The sequence below is a fragment of the Strigops habroptila genome, chromosome 1, assembly GCF_004027225.2.
Source record: "Strigops habroptila isolate Jane chromosome 1, bStrHab1.2.pri, whole genome shotgun sequence".
Classification (NCBI taxonomy): domain Eukaryota; kingdom Metazoa; phylum Chordata; class Aves; order Psittaciformes; family Psittacidae; genus Strigops; species Strigops habroptila.
The window spans coordinates 61,333,084-61,357,131 of NC_044277.2; the positions used below are offsets into that span (position 1 = coordinate 61,333,084).

General features: G+C 39.9%; 1 protein-coding gene across 7 annotated transcripts in view; it reads left to right on the top strand.

Annotated features, from left to right (window-relative positions):
• Window positions 1–24,048, top strand: part of CARMIL1 (capping protein regulator and myosin 1 linker 1) — a 189,241-nt gene that overhangs the window by 148,626 nt on the left and 16,567 nt on the right. For 4 of the 7 annotated variants that reach the window (XM_030506038.1, XM_030506061.1, XM_030506046.1 and 1 more), the window contains 4 exons: window positions 198–347; window positions 18,386–18,452; window positions 18,744–18,940; window positions 23,018–23,124. In XM_030506038.1, the coding sequence (XP_030361898.1) occupies window positions 198–347; window positions 18,386–18,452; window positions 18,744–18,940; window positions 23,018–23,124 (521 nt within the window). Of the gene's footprint in view, window positions 1–197; window positions 348–14,285; window positions 14,304–18,385; window positions 18,453–18,743; window positions 18,941–23,017; window positions 23,125–24,048 lie in introns of all 7 variants that reach the window. The other 3 variants (XM_030506021.1, XM_030506053.1, XM_030506030.1) reach the window with 1 other exon arrangement.

The window sequence follows — 24,048 nt, forward strand, 5'->3', positions numbered from 1 at the left end:
GAAGGGGTTCCATCCAAAAAAAAGAGAAAACCAAAACAAACCCTGTGTGAAGATTCACACACACAACCGAGCTTTGCTTTTGTAATTGGCCTTCTAGGATCTGTGAATACTTAAGTTCTATAAGCTTTCTGGTTGGGTGTGGTTTGCCTTTTTTAGTAGCTTGATTGATGTGCTCTTGTCTTTATCCTTGCCTCCAGGCTGACCATTTGACCAGACGTGGCAAACCACTTCCACAGCAGGAATCACTGGAAATTGAATTAGCTGAAGAAAAACCAACTAAACGTTCTATCATCACGGTTGAGGAATTAACAGAGATAGAACGTTTGGAGGACCTGGACACCTGTATGGTAAGGCACATTCCTCTGCCCATTTGGTTAAGCATGCAAATAACTGGAAAAAAATGCTTTTCAAAATGTCATTTGGTGATTTCATGATATCAGGAAACCGAAGTTAGGAATTGGCTTGTAGAAAAAATAAGTGTTAGCTTGTGAGCATTGAGTTGTGTGTTGCTGTTCAGCAAAGGAAAAGCTTTTCACTTCGTTTCTCCTTTACTGGTACCTATTCAAGGGCCTTTCCCTTGTCTACATTGCTGCAGTCAAGCTTAATACACTAAAACCTCTTCCACAGTTTCACAGAGGTTTCAGTTGCAGTAATAAATTGGACCATGCTGTCCTTTGACAACATGAATCCATGTCTTCATTCTGCTTGACATGGATTCCTCTGAGCCAGGACAAAAAATGTTCCTGCCTGGAAGTTACATTATTGACCTTGAACAGAAGTTGGTTTCTTTAAAAGTAACTTTTGAATGTATGGAAGAAGTCTTAAAACCTTGAGACTGGGCTGCGAGTGATCCTGGAGGGCAAGCTTTTCAAAAGTAATTGATTTAAGATTGTGAGATTCAGTAAAAATGCTGAACATAAATCACTGAAGTACCCTATAAAATTCTTAAAAAATGAAAAAACTTTTATTGTAAAGATTGCTCCATGCCATATAATGATTTTTTGAGATGTAAATCCACAGAATTACAAACTAATGATTTCCTGTTTTCAACCTCAAATCCCCCTCCACCCAGCTCAGTCTGTTGAGGAACTCTACTGTGGACAGGAACCTCAGAGGGCGCTCCTCTGTTACGATTAGTCAGTCTAATAGGTGGTTACTGCTTCAAGGGATGGGCTTTCACTTCTGCCTTCCTACCTTTCCTAGGAAGCTAAACTGGCAGAAAAATGGATTGCCTCTTTTTGTAGAAGTTTTATTGATTCAATTCCCTGAGTAGTCTTACTGTAGAGTCAGACAAGTACAGCTTGAGAGAAGGAACAGCAGGGTTGCTCCTTTCTGCAGCAGCTATCTTTTGTTCTCACTTCACTATGTAAAACAAAAGCACATCTTCATTGGAAATATCAGATTAAAAATCATTCTCTCTCCCTTCCAAATCTCCTTCTTCACCAAGATTTGATTTGATGAAGTATTTGTCCAAACATCACAAATCACTTTGAGGTGCTTATTGCCGATGGCATCATCTGGCTCATCACTGGTACTATTAAGTTCCAGAAGCTTTCTGTAGCTAACATTTAGTAGTCATTTTTAGCCCTAAGTCCTATGGGAGAGAGTCTTCCAGTAAAATGTGTGGTATCTGAACCCTATACTTCTAAGTTTGTTTTTACATGCTGGCTTCATTTATAGAAAAATAAGCTAAGTGCTCTCTTTGACACCCCACTCTCCCCCTTGAAATTTATTCTTGCAGCCTGTTAAGAATAATAATTCTTTGAGAATGTCTTTATCTTGTATCACCATGGTTATAGGAAAGGATCATATCTCTGTGCTGTTATCTTTCATTTTGGTTATATTAAAATAATGGAAACGTGATGATGCTTACACTCTGTAAAAGATGCCTTAGATGCTAACTGTACTTATATTCAGAAGGGTTTATGTCTCTCTTCATTCTCTCACCCTCATCTTTCACAGAGATTCAAATACCTTTGTGACCCAGATTCTCATCAATATATAATTTCTGAAGAGATTGAAGCATCAAATAAACACGAGGCAGTAATGTTAGTGCTAAAGAATCCATTCATTAAAAACTGTGATCCATTTTTAAAAGCTGCTTTTTGCATCCTGGGTGAAAGTGATATTGGTTGCTGTTGTAAAAAAATATATAGATAGCCCCAAGAGGCTGACTAATACAGGGGTTTTTACTGAGTTAGTGTTCTCTCTGAGTTTTTTGCAACTAAAAGCATCTTAAGAATGGATTTCAGGCATCTTCGGGGTGGAGTTAGTAACTTCAAAGATAGCACTTTCCAAGTGATATATTTTTGCTATGGGAAAATCGTATAGATTTCAGATATTGTCTTGGAAAAATTAAGTGGCAGATTTAAGTGTCATGCAGATATTTGCATGGAAATAAGGAATCTTCTGAAAGGGGCATCAGTGAATGCTTTGTGAGCTGCTTAGTGCAGGAAACAGATATGTAGCTGAAAGATTTTACTAGAAAGAGAAGCATGTGGTTTTATGAACTGTAATTATTTTTAATCTTAGATGAGATACAGCTATGTAGATCCCAATTCCAGAATGGCTTTAGTCCAGAACAGTGCCTTGTTTGGCCATTGGAAATCCCTAAGCATTACAAAGTGTGATGATAAAACAAATCTTAGTCTTGTGAGTAGATGATGCACCTGGCCAAGTATTCTGTTCTGCAGATCTCAGACCTGAAACCTTTAATTTCAGCTTAGTGGTGTGCATGTTTGGGAGTCTAATCTCTTACTGCCAAAAAAATATGGAACGTGGGATGAGGCTGATCATATTGCTGGGATGCCAGGAAAAACTTGCCTATTCTAAGCCCTGTCTGTCAGTTTGCTCCAGATAGTTGTCAAGATGTCTGGGGAAGAAGAGATTTTGGTCTTACAGGAGAGGCACTGAGCTTGGACCACCATTTTGGGGGAGCTGGTTTTTTTTCCAGTCGCAAAATTGGATTCATTTTTCAAACCCGTTATCTTCAGCAAGCTGGTTCTCTTCGTTCTTGTTTTCTTCAGCAAGCCTATCAAGGACTAGTATTCTAGCTGAGGCAAGGTATACAACAGCATGTTGTTATTTACCAGCCTCCCTTGAAGACATATTTGAACAATGTGGGGAAAAACTGGATCCTGGTTCAGTTTTGACTCTATGATTACAGGTATATTATATAGCACTGCAGCTAGGTGAATGACTACAAATGAGGTAGATGTATTTGTAATAAAATGCTTATGAGCTATATATGCATATTGAAAGGGGAAGGCAGGAAGGTTAGTTTATAAAACTTGGACTGGCAGCATGGGTATCTGAATCTTCCAGTGCTGGCGATAGAGTGAACAAACAGGCACTGGTATGTTCCACAGCTTGCCCACCTATTCTCAAGCCAGGTGCAGGGTGGTTGTCGCTTGGAGGATTTCCGAGTCAAAGTAGAGAGTTGCCATCCATCCACTTCATAGTTTGATATGTATAAACAGCACAGACGAGACAGAATGAATTATCACAAATGGGCCCATTAAATGCACCACTGAAAAAGAGACTTTAAAATGTTATTTCTAGTATTTGTTTGTTGTGGGAATTAGGACTTAACTACACACCGACTGTGCAGTCAAGCTTATTAGTTTCAACTTAGGATATGATTCTCATCCAGCCTTTAACAGTGGCCTAAAAGCCCATAATATTAAAGATTTGTCAGTCATACCAGAATTTGCTAGTCTGTTAAATGAGCTCTGAAGAACATTGGGAGCGATTGAGTGGTCCAGCGTAGGACGCAATAGCTGGAACATTATGAACCCAGGAGTTCCCATCTCCCTGAGCTGCAGTACCGTAAATTGATGCTTCCCTAATCTGCAGCTTAGTTGTCTATGTTTAATTAGAGCTGTGTTGATGGTAATAAGTCATTAGATAAAAGTTGTGTGCAAGTAAGACTGAAAGAAAAATCTTTAGGCAGAAGATTATTTACTGTTCTCAGATTAAAGGAAGAATCCTGTCGTGATTTTCAGAGCTTAGACTCAATCATGAATTAACTTTATCAAATAGGATGGTTTCTCTGAATTCTTTGTGACAAGTGTGACACATTTTAAATTAATACATACATTTTAAAACTAACTTTAAGTAAAGCACCTTTTTTTACGGAGATTGAATATCATGTATCTTGGTATGTGTAATTGATTAGGTAGATACTAACTGATTTAATTTTGCGTAATGCTTCTAGTTGTTCTTTATCCTTTCACAGCCATTAGTTCTTTGCAGAAGTAAGAGATACTAAATAGTGCTCAATTTCCCACCAAAAGGTAATGAAGCATCTTTAGTAGACTGTGTTTAACAATTATGTTCTAAGGCTTTTTTTTTTTTTTTTGTTAATTATCTGCTTGAATGTTCATTTGGCTTCCAGAATGCTAACAGGAGATCACAAGAGTTGAGTTGCTATTTAAATAAAAGTTCTGAGAGAAATAGGTTTTTTACTAGAAATCCATGTACTCATCATCTTTCAAATATCCATTTCGGCAGTGTAATTTCATTGCTGTAGACAGTAACAAGCATACAGCTGCCGTAAGTATCATTTTTAGAGCAAAGCAGAAGTTATTTGCACTATGAAGAGGTATGGTAGGAAATTGTTTGAAACACATAAAGGAATTGTAGGTTGTAATACACCAGTCTGCTTATAAATCTTCTTTAAAGCCTTTCAGTGTAAGATCGAAATGCTTGGATGGTAAATTACGTGTTTCCAAAAATGCTTGTAGCTAATAGAAAAAGACTGCCTGTGATGAATGCTGAATCTTGGCCATTTCTCACGTATTTCTAATTTTAACCATAGAAATGGTTCACTTCAGTGGAGGAAAGTTGTTGGTTTTGTTTGTTGTCGGTTTTTGTTTTTTAATAGCCTGTGAGCAATATATTAATGTTTTAGTCTTTATTGAACAACAGATTTCACTTGTACAGTGGAGAAGAAAATTTGCAGAAGTAGCAGAACACTTATAGATTGGTGGTGTGTGTTGTTTTCCTGGGAATGTTCTAACTAGCCATTGTCAAAAGATTTAGCAGGTTAGTCCAGTATCCGGGTGAAGACTTATGAACCCATGGGTGCTGAAACACAAGGAGTGTGTGAACCTCAGTGTTTTCAGAGAAAAGGGAGAAATTTCCCTCACCACACCAGAATTGAATTTATTTTGTATTTTAAATAAAACTCAGAGTACCACCTGAAAGCTTTCTCTCCCGACTCCCTCATCCAAAACAAAATAGAATTAAAAAAACAGAAACCCTTTCAGTTGCTTTCACTGGAGGAAGGAGAAAATCATGGTACAGACTCATTTACACGTGCACTGATACTCTAGGAAATGAAAATAAAGCAGGTATTCTCTGGTATGCCCTGAAGCACTTCCACATCTGATTCTCATTGCTATTTAGCTGCAGGAGAATTGTCTCAGGCATAGATAGTCAGCTTGTTGGATGAAAGACTGAACACCTACTGCAGTAAAATCCTAGTTCTGTTGGATTCCCCATGTTCTCTTATGCTATAAATAAAGCTCTAGCTCTGTGACTGGCTTAATCCAGCAAAAATCATTGTTCTGAAATTGTTGCTGAAAAGAGCATTTCCACTTTCCCCTGTACACGGTTCACTTTCTTGCCCACACCCTCACACCTGTACCGGTGTTCACACAGCCTCACTACAAACCGAGTGTGGGAATTGGTTCAGCTGAAAACTAACCTTTTAGTGGAGGATTTCGTTCCCAGGTTAGTTTACAGCCAGACTAGTCCCCTGGTTATGTTCACAAAACAAATCCTGAGCGGCAGGAACAAGCAGGCAGGGATATGAAGGCAAAGGCAGCAGCCTAGATGAATGCCGGATTAAATTGATTGTGACACTTGAGTTTCTGTCTTGTATGCATTAGCAGAAATGGGCCTTTGATGTGTAGTAAATACAGCACTCTGTGGGAAGCTAGGAATTGGCATTATGGTATGCAAGAGAATTCTTGGCTTCTGAAAAGGCTCCGTCACAGGCATGTGAGCAAATCTACTTCAGTGGGAGTCCAGTAATATTTCTGACTCACCCCAAACTAGGACAGTTCATGAAAGCATCACCAGAAGGGGCTCAGCACAGTGCCAGTGTGCTCCCTAAGCCCTTCCCTACGCGTGCAGTGCTATGGCTGAGAAAGTAAGAGACAAAGAGAGCCAGTGTGACAATTTTGCAGAACCTGCATATATCTTGTTTATTTGTAAGTTATGTGTTTAGATGTTAGCCTCACCATTAGTATTATGATTACATTAATTTTAATTGTGAATATATGTTACCTATCTGCTCATGGGTTCCTATATGTATAGTTTTGCAGCATCCTCACTGCCCTTGGAGGTCCTTATCTGTGTGTATTCAATGGCTGTTATATGTATTGACTACAGAGTGCAGTTGCTTTCAGGTTTATGAGGGGTTACATATTCCCAGCTGAAACACTTTGAGAGAAACCTGGCTTTCAATGTCTTTATCTTCGTCTCTGAGTAGAAGGAGGTGATGGATAATTGATATATAGTATGTTTTTCTTAAACCAACTGAGATTTCTTAGAGTTCAAAGCTGTCTCTCATAATCTAGAGTACATTATTGGCACAATATGAAGTAAAGAATGTGATAATCTGCTTCTAGTTAAAGCACTGCATGCTAGCTTAAGAAAAAAAGCAGTGTAAAATAGGAGACTCTTCTCTGTTTAGGTTAAGACAAGAATTGTGAAGTGCAGCTGCTGGGTATTCTGTTTGCAGGGCAGCACTTCTGTATCAGGAGCACACAGCCATTTGCTTGCTCCCCCACAGTGGGATTGGGGAGAGAATCAGAAAAAAGGTAAAACTCTGGGTTGAGAGGAAGACAGTTTAAAAGCATAGAAAAGGAAGGGAAAATAATAATAAAAGAATATACAAGACAAGTGATGCACAATGCAGTTGCTCACCACCTGCTGGCCAATGCCCAGCCAGTCCTTGAGAAGAAGGCTGCCATCCCTCAGCCTGCTTCCCCCAGTTTTATTTTCCAGCACGACGCCATATGGTGTGGGGATATCCCTTTGGTCATTTGGGGTCAGCTGCCCTGGCTGTGTCCCCTCCCAGCTTCTTGTGCCCTCCAGTCCGCTCGCTGGTGGGGTGGTGTGAAGATCAGAAAAATCCTTGGCTTGGTGTAAGCACTGCTCAGCAACAACTGAAACATCGGTGTGTTATCAACATTCTCATCCTAAATCCAAACCACTGTAACTACGTACTGTACCAGCTACTAAGAAGAAAATTAACTCTATTCCAGCCAAAACCAGGACAATATCCACCCCTTATTCTATATCATCAATGTCATGCCCAGGTCCCACACTTTCAAATACCTCCCAATTAATCACCACTATCTTTCCTGTCTTTTGATATCTACGCACAGATATCTTAGTCTGTGGGCCCATCCCTCTAGAATGTACATGAGCATCTACGTGGCATACTTTCACAACCAGGTTCTGCACCCAGGCAGCAATATCTTGCCACAGTGCAGCAGCCCAGATGGGTTTACCTCTGCATCGCCAGTTACTCTGCTTCCATTGCTGCAACCAGCCCCACAGGGCATTTACCACCATCCATAAGTCAGTATGGAGACAGAGCACCATCCAGTTCTGTCTGTCAGCACTGTCTATAGCTAGACTGAAGTGGCAGTAGTTGCCTTACTGATTTTCTCTCATTTTATTTCACATGTTGTGAAAAAGCCATGTTGAAAGGAGAGCTCAGTTACAAAGCACTCACTGAAACACTGGTCTTGTGAGTTTAACTTCCCTGCAGTGGTTTTAAGAGGGAGTTTACTACTAAGACTATGGCAAACAGAAAGGTCTTGAACATGTAGCTATGCAGTCTACAGTTAGTGTGAGCCTTGGCTGCTCAGTCCTGCCATTCACCACTACTAGCAAGCATTTGAATGCCTAGGCTGCAGGCAGAGTCACCACATCAGGTACCAGCAAGCTGTTGCAGGCTGTAGCTGGACACCCAGATGAGAGAGGTGACTATCCCTGCCTGGGATCACTATCATCCAGCACTCATTCACACAGCCAGCAGCAGGGATCACCCAAGCACTGACTTGCCTACTTCAGGTAAAGCTAACAGGTTATGAGGACAAAGACCCATTACACAGTCTGGATCAGGGGGCATTTTATCATCCCTTTTGCCAGCAGAGCTGTGGAGTTCAGCACAAATAGATACAGAATTCATTTTTCAACAGCCTCTGTTTATAAGAACCTACTCACAAATTCCCATGGCAGATTAGCAAGAGCTCCTTTGGAGGAGTTGTGCCAAAATCTAGACTCTCTAATCTTTGGCAGAAGGACAACCACAAACAGCAGGAGAATAACCTCTAATACTGCTGTTTCTGTAGCACACATCTGTCTGCAGATATGTCTGCTTCTTGATTCAATTAATATCTGGCAAGTTGACTATCTCAAGTGGTTGAGGAGTTTTCTATATAGATTGCATGGTCCTTTCTACTGCTTTTTGATTCTTGCAGTGTCTCGAATAACTTGGCAGAAGTTACTTATCTGTACTGTATGGAGGAGTCTTGTTTACTCTGAAACGCGGAGAGCTTGCTGAAAATAGCACATGCATGAGTCTGTTTCGTGCACCAAGTGCACTTTATAGTTCTCAATTCACCTGGAAGAACAAGAGGCTTGTAATTTTTTGCTCTACAAAATCAATACCTCATATTTCAGGGATAAAGAATAGTGCTTATAGGAAGAGGGCAGAGGAAGTCTGGGTGAGGGCAAGTGGATATAGATTACCATTAAATTTTGTTATGTTTTGTCAAGGAAAAGGAGGTTAGGATGAGCTGGGTAACTTGAATAGGAATTTTAAGTAAATAAATAAAATCGAGCATACATAGTGCCAAAAAGCTAGAAGATAGCTTCTGAGTCATCAAGTCTCATCCCTGCTATCACTGACGACTGCATCATGCAATCCTATTCACAAATCTATCAAGCTTCCTCTCAAAACATCTCTCTCAGAGGAAAACTTGGAAGTAAATAGATTCTTTCTTCTATATTATTCAGGTCAGCTAAAGCCTCATTGCAAAGTGGTAGGTGTATCTCTGCAGTAAGACCTTACTTCATGTGAGTATAGGTCAAATTACTGTGAATTTTTGAGGTCAGTAGTGACAGGATTGGAATACTGATCTGAAACTAAAAGCACTTGAACCAGTGAAAAAAAAATCTTCAAGTGAGCACATATTAAAGAAAACTAAAAGGAATAAGCAAGATAGACAAAGTGATTGAAGTGTCAGGGTAGTTTCATTCAAGGCTAATCAGAACATCTTTTTCATCTTGTATGTTTTAGCCATGGGTCACTTCCAATACCAAATATCGTACCAGGGATGAGATTTCATGACCAATACCATGGTATTTAGATGCCCCAGGGGAAGTTTGTGTCCATACTCTGAGAAATGGCAGAATCCAGTGCCTTGTTACCAGCCAGCACTTGATTACATGCTTGTGGGCAAGCAGTCCTGCTTTGCAGAGTAGGCATCTTCCTTTTCTTTCATGATGTTGCTATCCTTCCTAGGCTCATGTGCTGCCTCATGACTGTCTGACCAAGCAGCATTATTTAAATCATGTATCACACTTAGGTGCTGGCATTCCATACACCAACCTTTGAGTTTTGCTATCCTCTCTTGAGTAATTATGATTGACCTCTTCTATCAGGTTGTTTTAGAGACAAAACTCAAATACTCAAGTATTTCTGTTTCCCATAAAGGGTCTTAGAATATTTACTCGTCGCCTATCAAGATATTTCCTGGTTTTAATAGTAGTTCCTGACAGGACTTAAAATTCAGAAGGTTGCAGGTTGGGGTTTTTTTATGTTTAAGTTCATGAAGTCCAAGGGGTATACAGATTTGCTGTGCATGCTGGAAAGATGTCTGGAAAAAAAACTTCAATAAGAAAACAACAGAAGAGCAGCAGCTGAAGTACTGGGTTTTCCCCGTCCAGGGTAAACTGTAGCTGATTGACTGTGATGCATCTCCCTGTAGCATTTCTCCTTTGAAATGTCACTGCTTCAGTGAAGGCGATGCATCATTCACCCCCAAAGGGTCTAATGATGGTGGGAAAATGACTGGTGTTTTTTTTGCCTGGATAACTACTTATCCTTTTAGTAGCTGTTCACTTCAGGTTGTTGGAGGGAAGTAGACATACAGTTGGTTTTCAGTCCTGGGAAGCTGTAGGGCAGGCAGATACCACAGTCCCCATTCATCAAATCATAGAAAGGTTTAGGTTGAAAGGGACCTTTAAAGATCATCTAGTTTACCCCCTGCTTTGGGCAGGGATATCTTTCACTAAATCAGGTTGCTTAAAGCCCTGTCCCATGTGACTTTGAACACTTCCATTTGTGACTACCTTGCCTCAAACTTGCTTTAATGATGTTACTGCCCTGGGGTACCAGATACGTATGGTGGCCATCTTTAAAGAATTGCCAAAGAATATCTGAAACACTTGTGTGCCCTTCTGAGTTTAACAACTCTTTTTTCTTACTATATGAAAGTTTGGCTCATGAACAAAGTAATTCCTGCACCAGCATTTGCCAGCTGAAGGTAATGAACAACCACAAGCAAGCAGGTTCTGGTGGCTTAAATAGATGGTTTGTGCCATCTGACCTGCAGCAGCTCTTTGTTCTGCACCTAGTTTTTAACTAAAATAAATTAGTTGGAAGCATCCTTTTTGCTCATCTTAAAGCCCAGCTGCTGTAGAAGATGCTGCTAGCCTCTTCATGAGCAAATAGAAAACAGAACTGATGATATGGAGAATTGCTTTTTCTCTTGCAGGTGGTAGTTGCAGGCAGAGTTCCTTGCACGATACTAATCCAGAACATGAAATAAAAGATTCAGTTTTATAGTTTTAGGAACTGCTCAGTTTAATTCATGCATCTAGTTTTTTACTCTTCATAATAAAAGTTTCGGATATTTATATGCAGGAATATTTATTAGCAGGAATTTTACATGACTTGAAAGATACAAGTACAGAATTATTAATTAAAATAATAAATTGTAATACTTGGTGAAATATTGCAGATTACGTGAGTCCCACATCTCAGCAAGCAGAAAAGCTAAGGTTTCTTGGCTAGTAAAATGAAACAAGCTAAAGGGCAAATCTATTTAGCTTATCTTACTGCAGTGCTACTCTTTTTCTCTCAGAAAATGTTGCTGTACAAAGTATTCTAAAGGTCAGGCTGCTTTAGATGAGACTAATTGAATTAATTCTGAGCCACAGCTCATTCTCTAGAAATACAACTCTTGAGGAAGGGAAGAAAATAAATAAGCGTACCCCTTAAACTCAAGTACGGGTTATTGGTGTGCCATATTTATTCACAATGTCTATATTTATATATAGTATTTCCATATAAAGGACAGAAGTCTGAAATATAAGGTCAGGACTAGATCCTCCGCTGGTGTAAAAATGCATAGCCTCTACATTCAGGACAGCTGCATCAACACATAGCAGCCTATTGCAGCTCGGCCTTTGCTTCTAAAGGATGTGTTAGTGGCTTTGCTCTCCTGTCCCCTGTAAAATATTCCATGAGGTATCATGGATTTTAGCATTGCATTTAACTTTCCAAGCACAATGGCACTTGAGGGGGGAGATTCTAAGGATGGTGATTCAGGTTACCACTGCTGCTAGTGGGAAGTACATAGCTGAATTTCTGCAAGCCAATGCTGAGGGTTTTACCTGGAAATCACATTATAAAATCTTCAGTAGTTGACGTAAGCAACAGCAGCTGTCTTGTTTCTAAGGCTCTCTGTGCAGATGACGAGACACCTGTGTGTCCGAAGATTAATATGCAAAAAAGCAAGGTTGGTCAATTTACTGCTCTGATTTGTAAAGAATACCTGAAGAAGATTTATTATTAATAATTTTATTATTATTATTTATTTTAATTAGACAACAGATGTGTGACATATCTGTCAAAGGTAGTTAGGAGACTAGAAGAAGTTCAGTTGTCTGAAATGGTGTCATGGCAGTTTTAAAGGTCAGGACTCCTTACAGCAAAACAAAACAGCAGCGCTTGTGATAAAATGTTGTGTTTTCTTATTCCTCTTTCTTACCCCACAAAATACATACAGCTGAAACAATCTGGCACTGGTTTAAAATGTCCTGGAAGAATCCTTCCAAATATTTTTTCTGACAGCTCATTCCCATTTCGCACATTGGCACACTGTTATGATTGCCTGATCTGGTCCTGCTCGGGTGAATTTGGTTGGGATTTCTGGTTGTGAATTGGTGTTTTGTCTTTGGCAATGGCCTGTGTACACTGGGAGGCAGACCACTTTATTTTGCAATTATGCTTAGTGAAAGTGAAGGGAAGGGTTGGGTGGCCTCGTGGTCTGTGGTACGTCAAGGGTTTGAAGACTGACATCTGCAGAGCAGCCAGATTCCTTGGTGACTTCAGGCAGGTCCCTTAGGCTTTGCTTTGCTTGGTGGTGCTTCCTTGTCTGACCTGTTGCCTGCTGTGTGCCTCCCTCTCCTCCTTCTCCCTCCTTATCCCCACCCACAAGCTGTTTAACATCTTTTAACTTTTAATCAACTCAGTAGTCACACTCAGTTAGGTGAGACCACTAAAATGGGGAAGGTAGGAGTTTCCATAAGCCATCAGTAGGTCAGGACCATAGACTGTAAACTCCCCCAAATCCTGGGATTGCTTCCTTTATAGATGTATCACTTTGCACTTTGGTCCTAATCACCTTTCCAGCTGCTTATATAATGTAAGTAATTTTCCTACCCCTGAATTAAATGCACAGAACACATGGATGCTGTCTGAAAGAGAAACCATGTTGCAGATTATTTTTGAAATGTGCTGGAAATTTATTTTTAAGATGGTTTTAGTTTTTAAGATGTTTCTCAATGGATTTTACAGTCTCTCCAGCAGCCTCAGAGCAGCCCTAGTGAATGATATTATAGAAGATGAGCAAGAAAAGAGAGAACATGGATTCTGACAGGGAAATGGAGTAAGAGTGTGTGTGTGTGTGGACAGCATACAAAAATGATAGTAATGAGGAGGTTTGCCTGAGTTGCTGTTAGCTGAGAACTCCTGCATAAAGTCAAAGTTTCTGAAGGTAAAAGAAAATAAATTAAACAAACAAAAACCAGTCAAACCAAACCCCTGAGGACAGTAGGAAAATAGAAGAATTGCAGCTGTGTGCAAGAACACTGTTGCTATTCAAAGGTAGCCTGTCATATCTTAAAACTTCTAGCTACAGTTAACCTTAGATGTATGAACTGTGACAAGTGGATCATTATTGTTGAAAATGTCAAAGCATTGAAAAATTGACCTTAATATCCTCTCAACAATTAAATTCTGAACTTCATGTTATGCACAGTCTGTTTTCTCTGCTGATAATTAAGTGTTGGTGCAGTATCCATTTAAAAAAGCAGCACTTCTTTGCCTAGAAGTTTAACACACACCGTGACTGTTGACTTCTGCCACAAACACACTGCTAATACCTGCAGTGTTGTTACAGCAGTAGTTCCCATTTAACTTGGAAGACAAAATCACACTTCTAATAATTGATTTTTATTACTCTAAGTTAAGGAGGAGCATGACTGGTTACATGCCACACGAGATAGGATATGGCATTGCTTCATTTCATATGATGGCTGTGCTGCTTCCTTTTTTCTTTTCATTTTTCGAAGGGGAGAGGAAAGGTCATGCTTTATTAGTGGACTAACATTCTTCTCATGTGCCAAAAGTGCCTGAAGGCCTGCACCTCTAAGCCTCGTTATGAGAAGGAGAAATACTGTTGCTTTGGATTAGGTTTATGTAAACCTCAGGAGAACACACTTGCATCCCTTTTTATTCTTTTGAGAGAAGCTTTGTTTTATTTTCCTTGCTGTCCTGCTTTCCATAGCAAACTGCCGATTTCTAATTCAGAAGCTTCCTTCAGACTAGGAAATAACAGAATTACAGGTTTTTTCTCACTACTGATGGAAAATAAAAAAACACAGTACACTGGGACAGCAGGTGGCAGGTTGGCACCATTGGTGAGTGCCATATATTGGAAACAATCATCTGAAAACCTGAATTTGTCCCAATATAGATAAAACATGGAAAAATGAAGTGTATAGCACCTCCAAATGTAAGGGATTTTTGCCTCATTCTTGCATGTCACCTTTCCTGCTAAGACTTCTAAGTGTTTTGGCTTTAGTTTTCTTTATTTTGGTGACTCTGGTTTTGCCTCCTTTCCTGAGAACTGCTATTGCTTTGTCTTCCCCATTCATATTCTTTTCCCTTTCTTTTTTGCTGCATGGAGACTCTCTGCTGTACAAGTGTAAGTACTTTTTTAGCTCTGCTGTTTCTGGCCTACTGGTTTACGTTTTTGTGCTCCATTTGCCTCTGTACTGCCTTGTGAACCTCCTGGGAGACTGTAGTGCCATCCATCTGCACCTACCAATGAAACAGGCAGCAGTTCAGGGATGAGATTGGATTTTACAAAAAGGTTCAGCCTAGCATACCATCTGAATTTAAAGCATCCCTTGGCTTTAAGACCAAACCACAGTGCTGATGTTGGAGGTATAGGCACAAACATTACTGCTCAGAAAGAAAATCTGTTGATTAGGTTTTATATTCAAGCATCATCCAGTTTAATGAAAGAATGGCTTAAAAATGGGCATAAACTATGGCTTTTTTGCCATTAGGTTGGAAGAGATGTCAGGGGTTATCTCAGTTTGGTCAGTTGTGTTTTCTTTGTCTAGTTGAATCTCCTTGAACTTTTGACTGCTGTTCTCACCTTTTTGTGCTGTTTCCCTTAGCCCTTAGTGTTTCTGCAGGAAGGAAGGTTGAAGGGAGAGTGGTCAGAAAGCTGAATTTCAAGAGGGAGGGGGAAGTCGTGCATTATTTTACGTGAAATCTTTTGAAAGGGAAGTGACAGGAGGGTCCCAAAGCATCCCTGTATCTAATAGAATTGAATATAAATTACTTTGGATGAGGAGGAGAAAAACGTGGAAATTATCATATCCCTTAGCACTGAGAGTAATTTCAATCATCAGTATAATAAGGGAATGTAGAGTATCGGAAAACCCACTGCTATAAGCACATTGTTTTCTAGCACTCAAAGTGCTATTTGTTGTTTTCAATTCCCAAGATACTAATGTTCTTCCACAGTTGATAATATAATTTAAAAAACAACCTCAAGAGAGCTCAGATAGTTTTGTGAGTAAGGGAGTCAGGAGAGAGGAACCTGAGACAGTGATCATGGCAAGAGATCCTGGGAGTTTAAAGTTACCTTGAGCACGTGAGAGTGTCTAACTCTAAATAAGCCCTTATTTGGGAGCATGGTGGAGATCTTCTGGCTCCTATCTACTGCAGAAGGGTTCCTTTTTGGAGCCACCTCCAGAGATTTCAGTGGCACAGACTTTGAAGAAGGCCTCCCAAGACTCAGAAATGCAGTTAATCTTTTTATCCCTTCTGCCAGGCAGCCTACGCTATGCTCACAGAAATGCAGGCAAAACAAAGTAGTAGTTCAGGAGGTGGTCTGCTAGAATGGAAAGCCCATGAAAGATGTGCAAGAAGTGAAGGAGGGGAGGTTGATAATAACAGTTATTCCTCTGTAAAGGCCATGAGTGAAATGTAAGGCAGTAGAGCTGCATTGTGCTTGTGTATCCAGAGATGGTGGGAAGGCAGAAGGTGAGCATCTGCCAAACCTGAACTGCTTCCATGAACTGTGGGAAATGGGTCTCAGGCTGAGGAGAGGTAGGGATCTCTTCCTAGGAGTTCAGATATCTCCCCTAGTAATGCTATGTGCTCTGCTGCTGTAGCATACTGTACAGAAATGTTAAGCTGAGATTAAGTCTAATATTTTGTAAAAAGAGCACACTGGCCTATTTAAATTAATGCTGTGACCCATTTTGCTCTGCGTGTGATCTAGAAAGTTCACTTGGCAAGAAGCCTTTCATCTGTCCACTTTCTAACCAGGCTAGAAAACAGAAGGTTTTCAAATAGAAGTGTATGTATAGCTGTTATTCATGCTGTTAAAGCAAATGGGAGGCATCTCTATGCCTTTGCCTTTATCCCCAGCAACCAAGCTGCTGATGGATCATGCCAAGCTGACACTAAGTTATAGCAGTGATCCAGCGACTGGCTTATGGGCATCAGCACAAGCTCTGCAGGGTCATCTGGGGGCATTTTCTTGTCTGGGAAGGAAGATGAAATCATTGTGTTCCTGGCTGTTAGGGATGTCTTGGAGCACTTAAATCCCTACACAGGAACCTCAAAAGTTGCCCCGTGTTGTTTTGCATTGGTGCCCTGGGCCGATGCAGCTCTCAGCTTGTCTGTTTCCATCCAGGAGCACTCTGAACACCAGCTGTGCGGTTACTGAGTGATTGGAGGTCTCCTATCAGCCTTGTTTTCTGTCCTCCTTTCTGACCTTCTCTAGCGCATGAGTTGTTGCATTGTCCTACTAGATGTAATCTTCAGTTGCATCACTCAAAAAAGTGGCCAGCAGACCAAAATGCATGCAAGTAAACATTAACAAGAGAAATGGGCTATGGCTGGAAATAAAACCAGAGGCTACTGATAATGACTCCTAATTGCTGTCCCTCAAGTGCTGAACTGCTTCAACATTTTCTTACATGAGGTGCGGATGCCTTTGGTTGTTTCAGGTTTGGGTGGTAGACTGGCAGCTGTTGAGGTGTGCAGCTCAGATGCTGTCCAGCTGCGTAACTGTTGCACAACCCACTGCAATTTTGGCTGAAAAAGTTCAGCACCTCTCCAGCCACTTGCCACCAGATCCATTGCATTTAATTTATTGGTAACTCTGAAGGTAATGTCTGACCTTTTGATGCAGTAACGCTTTGCTTGCTCATTAGTTTCAGGGTAAGTCTGCTCAGGTGGCAAGCTATTTCCCGGTTGGTCTTGAAACTGTTGTATCGTTTGCTGGTGCTTCAAATGTGAATTTGCTGATTCAAATTTGCTGATTTCAAATGTGGAAGTGGAAACCTGTATCTTTTTACCCCAGCGATGTGCATGGCAATTAAAACAGAGCTCTGTTCTGCAGACGATGCTATCACTATTCATTCTGTAGTCTGCAAGTCCTTTTCTGGTCTTGAGAAGATGGGTAGTAACTTTCCTGCTACGAAAATCTGTCATAATCCTGAGCATGTGAATAGTGACATAATAATCCTCCTGACTACTTTGGATGGGAATGTGAATTCGGTACATGTAAGTCTGTGCGCTGAACTTTCCATACATGAAAACTAACAATTCATGATTTGTCTGAAGTGTCAATGCCAACTATATCTTTCCTGGCTCATATAAAATTGATACTACTAAACTTAATTAACAATTCTATTAACAAGTTTTGAGCCATAACAGCTTCCTGATGGACAGTCCAGATTTGAAGCCACTAGGCTTCAAGTCTAGCAAGTAAATGGAAGTATATGGATGTCACTAAAGCCAGCATGTACCACAAAAGGAGCCCATCTTTGCAGAGCTGAGTCATTTTAAATTAACTCCTTAGAAACCCTGCAACTTTTTGGTTGAAAGGCTTACAATGCTGAGGTTAAGAGGTTTGGAATTGGTGACACATGTAGCAAAACTGTCTTACTGTCTTTCTTGCCATGCAAACCTTCAGAAGAGTTCAGTCAAGAAAATAAGGGCTTTTTTTTTTTTTCCCAACAATAACAAACTCAGGTCTTAAGTCTTGGGTATTTGTGCTCTTAAGGCAAAATACTTCTTCTGGGAATGTGAACATGAGAAGAATAATAGCACATAACTTTCAGGAACTACATTGAATGTGTGCCGAGGTAGCTTTCCACCTATTCTCAGCATATCTAAAGTCCAGGGAAGTCATGTGTTAGCTGCAGATATTGCTAACACTGACACAGTGGTTTTGATTTTTGAAGAAGGGCTGTGTGATCAAAGTCTGCATTTTGCTAGGGACTTTTAGTGAGCTGTGTGGTGGTGTCCAAGGGCATAGACACCTGAATTTTAAGCATTCGTCACTAACAAATGAACTGAGGAAGTGTATTTTTTATCAAAAATTAAAAGCCAGAACAAGGGGGAGGCTGTCCCTGCTATTGCCATTAACTGTGCAGTGCTGGACAAAGTAATCCAGTTTTCCGTGCCTCTGTGTACAGATTATGGTTTTAATATGAAGAATAGTTTAGTTATAAACTAGACACTATGAACAGAATCAGGGAGATAGTGACTTGAACAAAATGTTAATTTAGAAAAAAGTGCTGAATATAGGAAAAGGGGAGGAAAAGAAAAACCATTCCCTCCTGTTGTTAAACCCAGCCATATCTTGAGATGATATGTAGGCTTGAAGAACTGATTTGTTGGTTAAAAAAGAAAAGGTGTTTTGTCACTTCTTCTGTCTGCTAAAGTAATTTTTGTTTTGTTTTATGTTGATAGATGACTCCTAAATCAAAAAGGAAAAGCATCCACAGTAGAATGCTCCGCCCAGTGTCCAGAGCTTTTGGTAAGTGAGAATTTCTTAAAACCTTTTTCCTTCTTTGCTTGCCTGAGATTCTTCTAGGTAGTTCTTGATTGAAAAGCACAGGTGGCTCTCTCTCCTTCTGGATTGCATTTGAGGCCCATACTGGTTGCTTTGGTTTGTGACCCTGTTAGTGTGTTTGGTAGTAAATATTTGCTCACAAACTTGAGTTTTCTAGATGTTTTTATAACTGTTTACCACAAAAGAGAGGAATGGCATTGTCTTTTGTTTTAAATAGCATGCTAAATCTAATTTGAAAGTTTTGATTTTTCTTAGAAATGGAGTTTGATCTAGATAAAGCACTGGAAGAAGTACCTATCCATATAGAAGACCCACCATTTCCTTCCAGCAGGCCGGACAAACGAACTTCTGGATTCATTTCAGAGCTACCCTCAGAAGAAGGGAGAAAACTGGAACACTTTACGAAATTAAGGCCCAAAAGGAATAAAAAGCAGCAGCCGAGCCAAGCAGCAGTGAGTCTACATTAAAATATTGCTCATGATGTCATCTGTTGATTGCTTTTTGCCATGAGTCAGATCTTGCAGTGTAATGAGGGCAACTGTTAAAGTTTTAAAAGCCATAAGCAACTACTTTATTTTTCTCCTGGTATTCATGTCTTTCAGTGAGCAATTCCTGTTGCAAGCTTTTTGTCTTGTTTGACATAACCTAAAACCTGGATATGTTTTATCCTTTTTCAGTTTGCTTTTGTTTTTTCATGGAAGCAGTTTCTGGAGGTAGTTGGAGCTTTGACAGGAAATGCACAAAATATCATGAGACTTTTGAATTATATTGCAAGGTTTTATTAAGACTTAATCCTTTTTTCTGCCTGCATTAAGACATGGTAACTTGGCATGAGTTCTTATTTCTGTCAGCTCTCAGAGGAGCTACTCTGTGACACCCAGCTTCCCACAGCTCCTTAACTAACGATGGTGTTTGGGCCAGCAAATCTACATAGTCACAGATCTGCTTTTCATGCTGCAGCCTGCCTTAGAAAAGCAAAACAGAAGAGCACTGTCTGTCTACGAAAGGCACTGGTGTGAACCCAAGTATATGTGTGAGGAGTTCCCACAGTTCCATTTCCTTGGCATACCACATCAATAAAGATTTATTTCTGTGGTGGTATGTCCTCAGGGTATGTAAGGACAGATCTGGAGGAGTTACAGAGCTATCTCATGGCAACAGAGCACAGCTGATCTGATAAGTGGCCTTTATCAAGGGACAGCCATTGCTTCTCTGAGTTATGCCACCTAGTAATGAATGCCTGTGGCCTTTCCTGCTCCCTGAGGATTGTCAATGGAGAGGACCATTGAAAATTTCCCTAGTGCTGGGAAAGATCATACCAGGTGATAGAGTGCTTTTTGCACTACTTGGAAATGCAGAAACCTTCAAGCAGAGGGGATATTCAAGCCAACTTTCCGTTCCCTTGTGCTATATGGGGAAGGATAGAGGTAGCAGAAGGATGGACTGTACTCCACATTGTAGTGAAAACACATCTGTGTTTACTTCTTCCAATTCCAGTACTGCAGAACACACATGTTTTCCCAGTTGCTAAACTTGTCTCCCTTCCAAACTACTCAGTGCCTCCTGTGCCATCTGCACAGGGGTTCGAAAGGAGTGGGGGCATGGGAAGGCAAGTGCTTTGCTACCAGACATGAAACTAGAACATACAATATCTTGCTTAGCAGAAACAAAAACCTTACTTCTTGTAGAGAAGTGTTACTTCCCATAGTAGGGCAATCTTGTGGGAATGCTCATCCACATTGAAATAATTGGAAATCAGGGGTTTTTTTAGTTTCAGAAATTGAAAGAAACCTTTTTTTACTTAAACTGACTTGTCCCTGTCTTGTTTTTATGGACCATTTAATTCCTTAGTATTTCTGACCTCATAACAAGTCTAAGCAAATTTTTGAAAGACTTAAGGTGTTTGCTTTGATGCTTCCAAAAATGAAACAGACGAATTTTGAAGGCCAGAATCATGAGTGGACTGTGGCATTTTTTGCAGTATTGATTTACTCCTTGTTTTGTCACTTTGAAACTGGAAAAATAGAAAGCAATGGTTAAGAAAAGCACTTGAAATCAGCAAGGCAAAATCTTGACCTTTTCTAATGCTTAAAGCAGATCTGTTGGGTTGCTTGCTGTTCCCATTATATCCATTTAGTAATTTAAGGGATCTGAGGTGATCCGAGCTGTATACTTCTCTGGTTTTGCTGGAAAACAATTTGTTCTTCGTAAGCTGAAAAATGTAAGGGGGGAAAAAAAGGAAAAACGGAGAAAAAAAGGGAGAAATGTAAACTTTAAACATGGCATGGGTGGGCAGAATAAAGGTTTATAGTTTTGTCAGATTTTTTACTGAAATGAATGTTCAGAGAGAATAAAAAAAGGGGGGTTGGAGGGGAACCTTAACACCACTCACCCCCAAGTAGCTTTGAAGCAACACGATGAAGCAGTTTATCGTTTAGATTTTTGTGGGATCTTAACCTCATGAGTTCCTCTATCATGTGTGAAGATTTAGTACAGCAAAGAGGAGAATCTCTAATGTATGCAAGAGATTGTGATTCATCTTATTTATTTCTGCTTCCAAGCCACTTTTTTTCTTAAGAAAGAAACAGAGAAGGCTCACTTTTAAACTAAGGCTAAGGAAAAAAATAGAATTGACAAATGAAAACCGAACTTTTTTGTTTGGTTTGTTTTGTTTTAGCATAAGAATGTAAAACAGTCTTTTACATTAGTGTTGATGAGTAAAGGGCATTACATTAAACATCTATAAGAAAATCCTGTGCTTTGAGGACCTTATTAGGCCCTTAACATTTATGTACGTCCTTAGTACATTTTTAGGAACTTGCTGTTTTTCACATACAAACTGGTTTCTGTTTTGAGGTAGACCTCATTTGCTGCAGATCACTGGAATCTTGTATTACTTCTCCTTCAGGAGACCCACTTGCCTTTGATACTTCCATGTTTGTTCCTACAATCTGGAAGGCTCCAGTATCAGTGTTAAATGGTGTCTCATTCTGTTGAAGTGCGTCAGCCAGTTGTGGTTGACGTGTTTTGATTGAAACGTCAGTGTCAACTGTTTTTTGACTGAGAGGGTAAATATTCACATTGAGACAAGCAGCACTGGTGTGACCAGCCCTGATGATAGCATATGCATTGCTGCTTAGTGTCAGATGTTCCAGCTAAACAAGTTCTCTACAGAAACCCCCAAAGGTGGCAGATTGGAAGTCTGAGAAGTCATTGTGCTTCTTAGAATAAAACTGGGTTTTTTATAGAAAATATGCAGTTTGACTGGCAACAAGGGAGTCATTCCAGGTGGGCTCTTTTCAGACCAGTATTACATTGCTACAGCAGGTATTAATAAAATGTTAAGTGTTGTTTGATAACAAACTAAATACTTGGTTTCTAACAAGGTTCAGCAATGGAAAGTAAAAAGTTTCATGGATGTATCAAAGCAAATCCATTGTCCTGGCTTAATGAGTCTGGGTTTGATGTTAACAGCAGCTTTTGAGAGTATTTCTTTTTCTTATTAGGGGTATAGAAAAGAGTGTGTATTCCAGCTGAAAAGAGAAGCTAGGATTACTCTGAGTTATCGTGGCAACTAGGAGATTCCTTGATTTAAATTGTTTCAAGTTACAAACCCTGCTATTTTGTGGCAGACTGATACCTGGTTGTTAGTACTACCAAGAATACAACTGGGTTGGGTCTTGTGGAGTCCTATGTAGTCACCTAAAAGGTTTCTATACAGCATTTAAATTGAAGGAACTCTCTCTACTGGTGCTAGAGCTTTTCCACATCAAAGCCACATAGAGGAGCCAGACCACATGAGGAATCCTCCCAGGAGACAGCATGTTTCATCTTCAGGAGGCTACAGAGTCAACAGCTAATCTTCACAGGGCCTTTGTGATCGGCAGGTATTACTAAGCCAGCCTGGTTCAGATGCCTCTGTCACCCACATTCAAAACGTGGGCACTGAAAACAAAAAAAAAGGGGGAGCAGGTGCTCCATTTTCAGACACTCAGCAAAAAATCTGTGTTCAGTTCCTGAAGCGAAATACCTGATTCTGTATTTAGAGTCTCTGCTTTTGTTAGTGCTGGACTGAATGGACCATAAAAGGCTCTGTTAGCCTGCTGGAGCTCTGTTTCTTAGTCTCTAAATCCAAAATCCAGAACATATGTTTTTTCTCTGAACGGGGAAACAACTAGCTGCTGAAAATACGTTCTCTTCAGGTCGTCACCTGATCAGAATGACTTAACTGCCTTTTTTCTTTCCTAACTGAACTACTGATCTATTCTCATAAGCCCAAGACACTCAATTCCTGGTCTCATGCATTGCAGTATACAATTTGTCACTGGTGTTCTGGGTTACTTTACATTTGATATACTGCATCACCTGGCCTCACCGAAGGGAGAGGGAGTTCCAGTGGTGATTCCATTGTCCACACTGAGGTTTGGTTGGCTCACACAACTTTTGTAATGTCTTAACACTCAATTATTATGCCTGAAACAAATATGCTTAGATTACTATATACCAGAGAGAGTTTTTTCTTCCCTCAGGTATCTGCTGGAGTGCCTCCAGAAGGGGATCAGAATGGCCTCATGGGGAGAGTGGATGAAGGCGTGGATGAATTTTTCACTAAGAAAGTGACAAAAATGGATTCAAAGTAGGTTCAAATTTATTTTTTTAAAGTTTATATTTAAATTCTTAAAAATAAAACCAAAAACAAACAAACAAAAAAACACAAAAAACCCCCCACAACAACAAAAAACACAACCAAACAAGCAAAAAACATCCTGATGGATGGGCAGGTAGCACTTCTAAGTCGTGTTTGACTTCTCTTCCCAATATCCAGGGTTGCTGTTATCAAGGGCAGAAAATACCTTAATAGTCAACACTGTGGATTCAGTTACCCTTCCTTAAAAACTACTACTTTGAAATAAATCGCTTTAATATACTATGTGATGGGAGTTACTGACTAGAGTGTATTTCTATAATTCAGTTGGCTTCATTTTACCCTTCCGCAGAGCTCATTAGGGCTGAAGCAGGGCTTTGTATTGGTTGAGGATCTCCTCTCCAGTGCTAGTAGTACACATGGGTGTCTCTGTCTAGTAAGACTGCTGTTGGGCAATGTTTTGATAGATGATTTAAATAGATTATTTGGTAGATTTAAGCTGACTTAGAAATATGTTAAAGACATGTTTGATCAGGATTTAGTATCCCAGATTTAGGCAATACATTCATCTGAAAGATGTCTCCTTCAGCTTTGTATAAAGGTTATACAGCTTATACAGTTGCTTTTTAGCTGGTTGTATATTTACAGAACCACACACCTAGATGTTCTTGTATTCATGCATGTTTGTGCATATATACATACAGAGACACACACACAAATACTTGCATAAATAAATGAGAAATCAAGGATGATTTCCAGACAACTTGAAATGACCCTTTCTGTGCTGTATGTGACATCCATTAAGGAATGGTAGGTGTTAGTGGGTAGCTAGCTGTGGCGGGAAAACCAAATGTTTTAAAGTCATTGTGAGTTATAAATATCAATAGTGACGGGTGAAGCCATGTGTGATATACT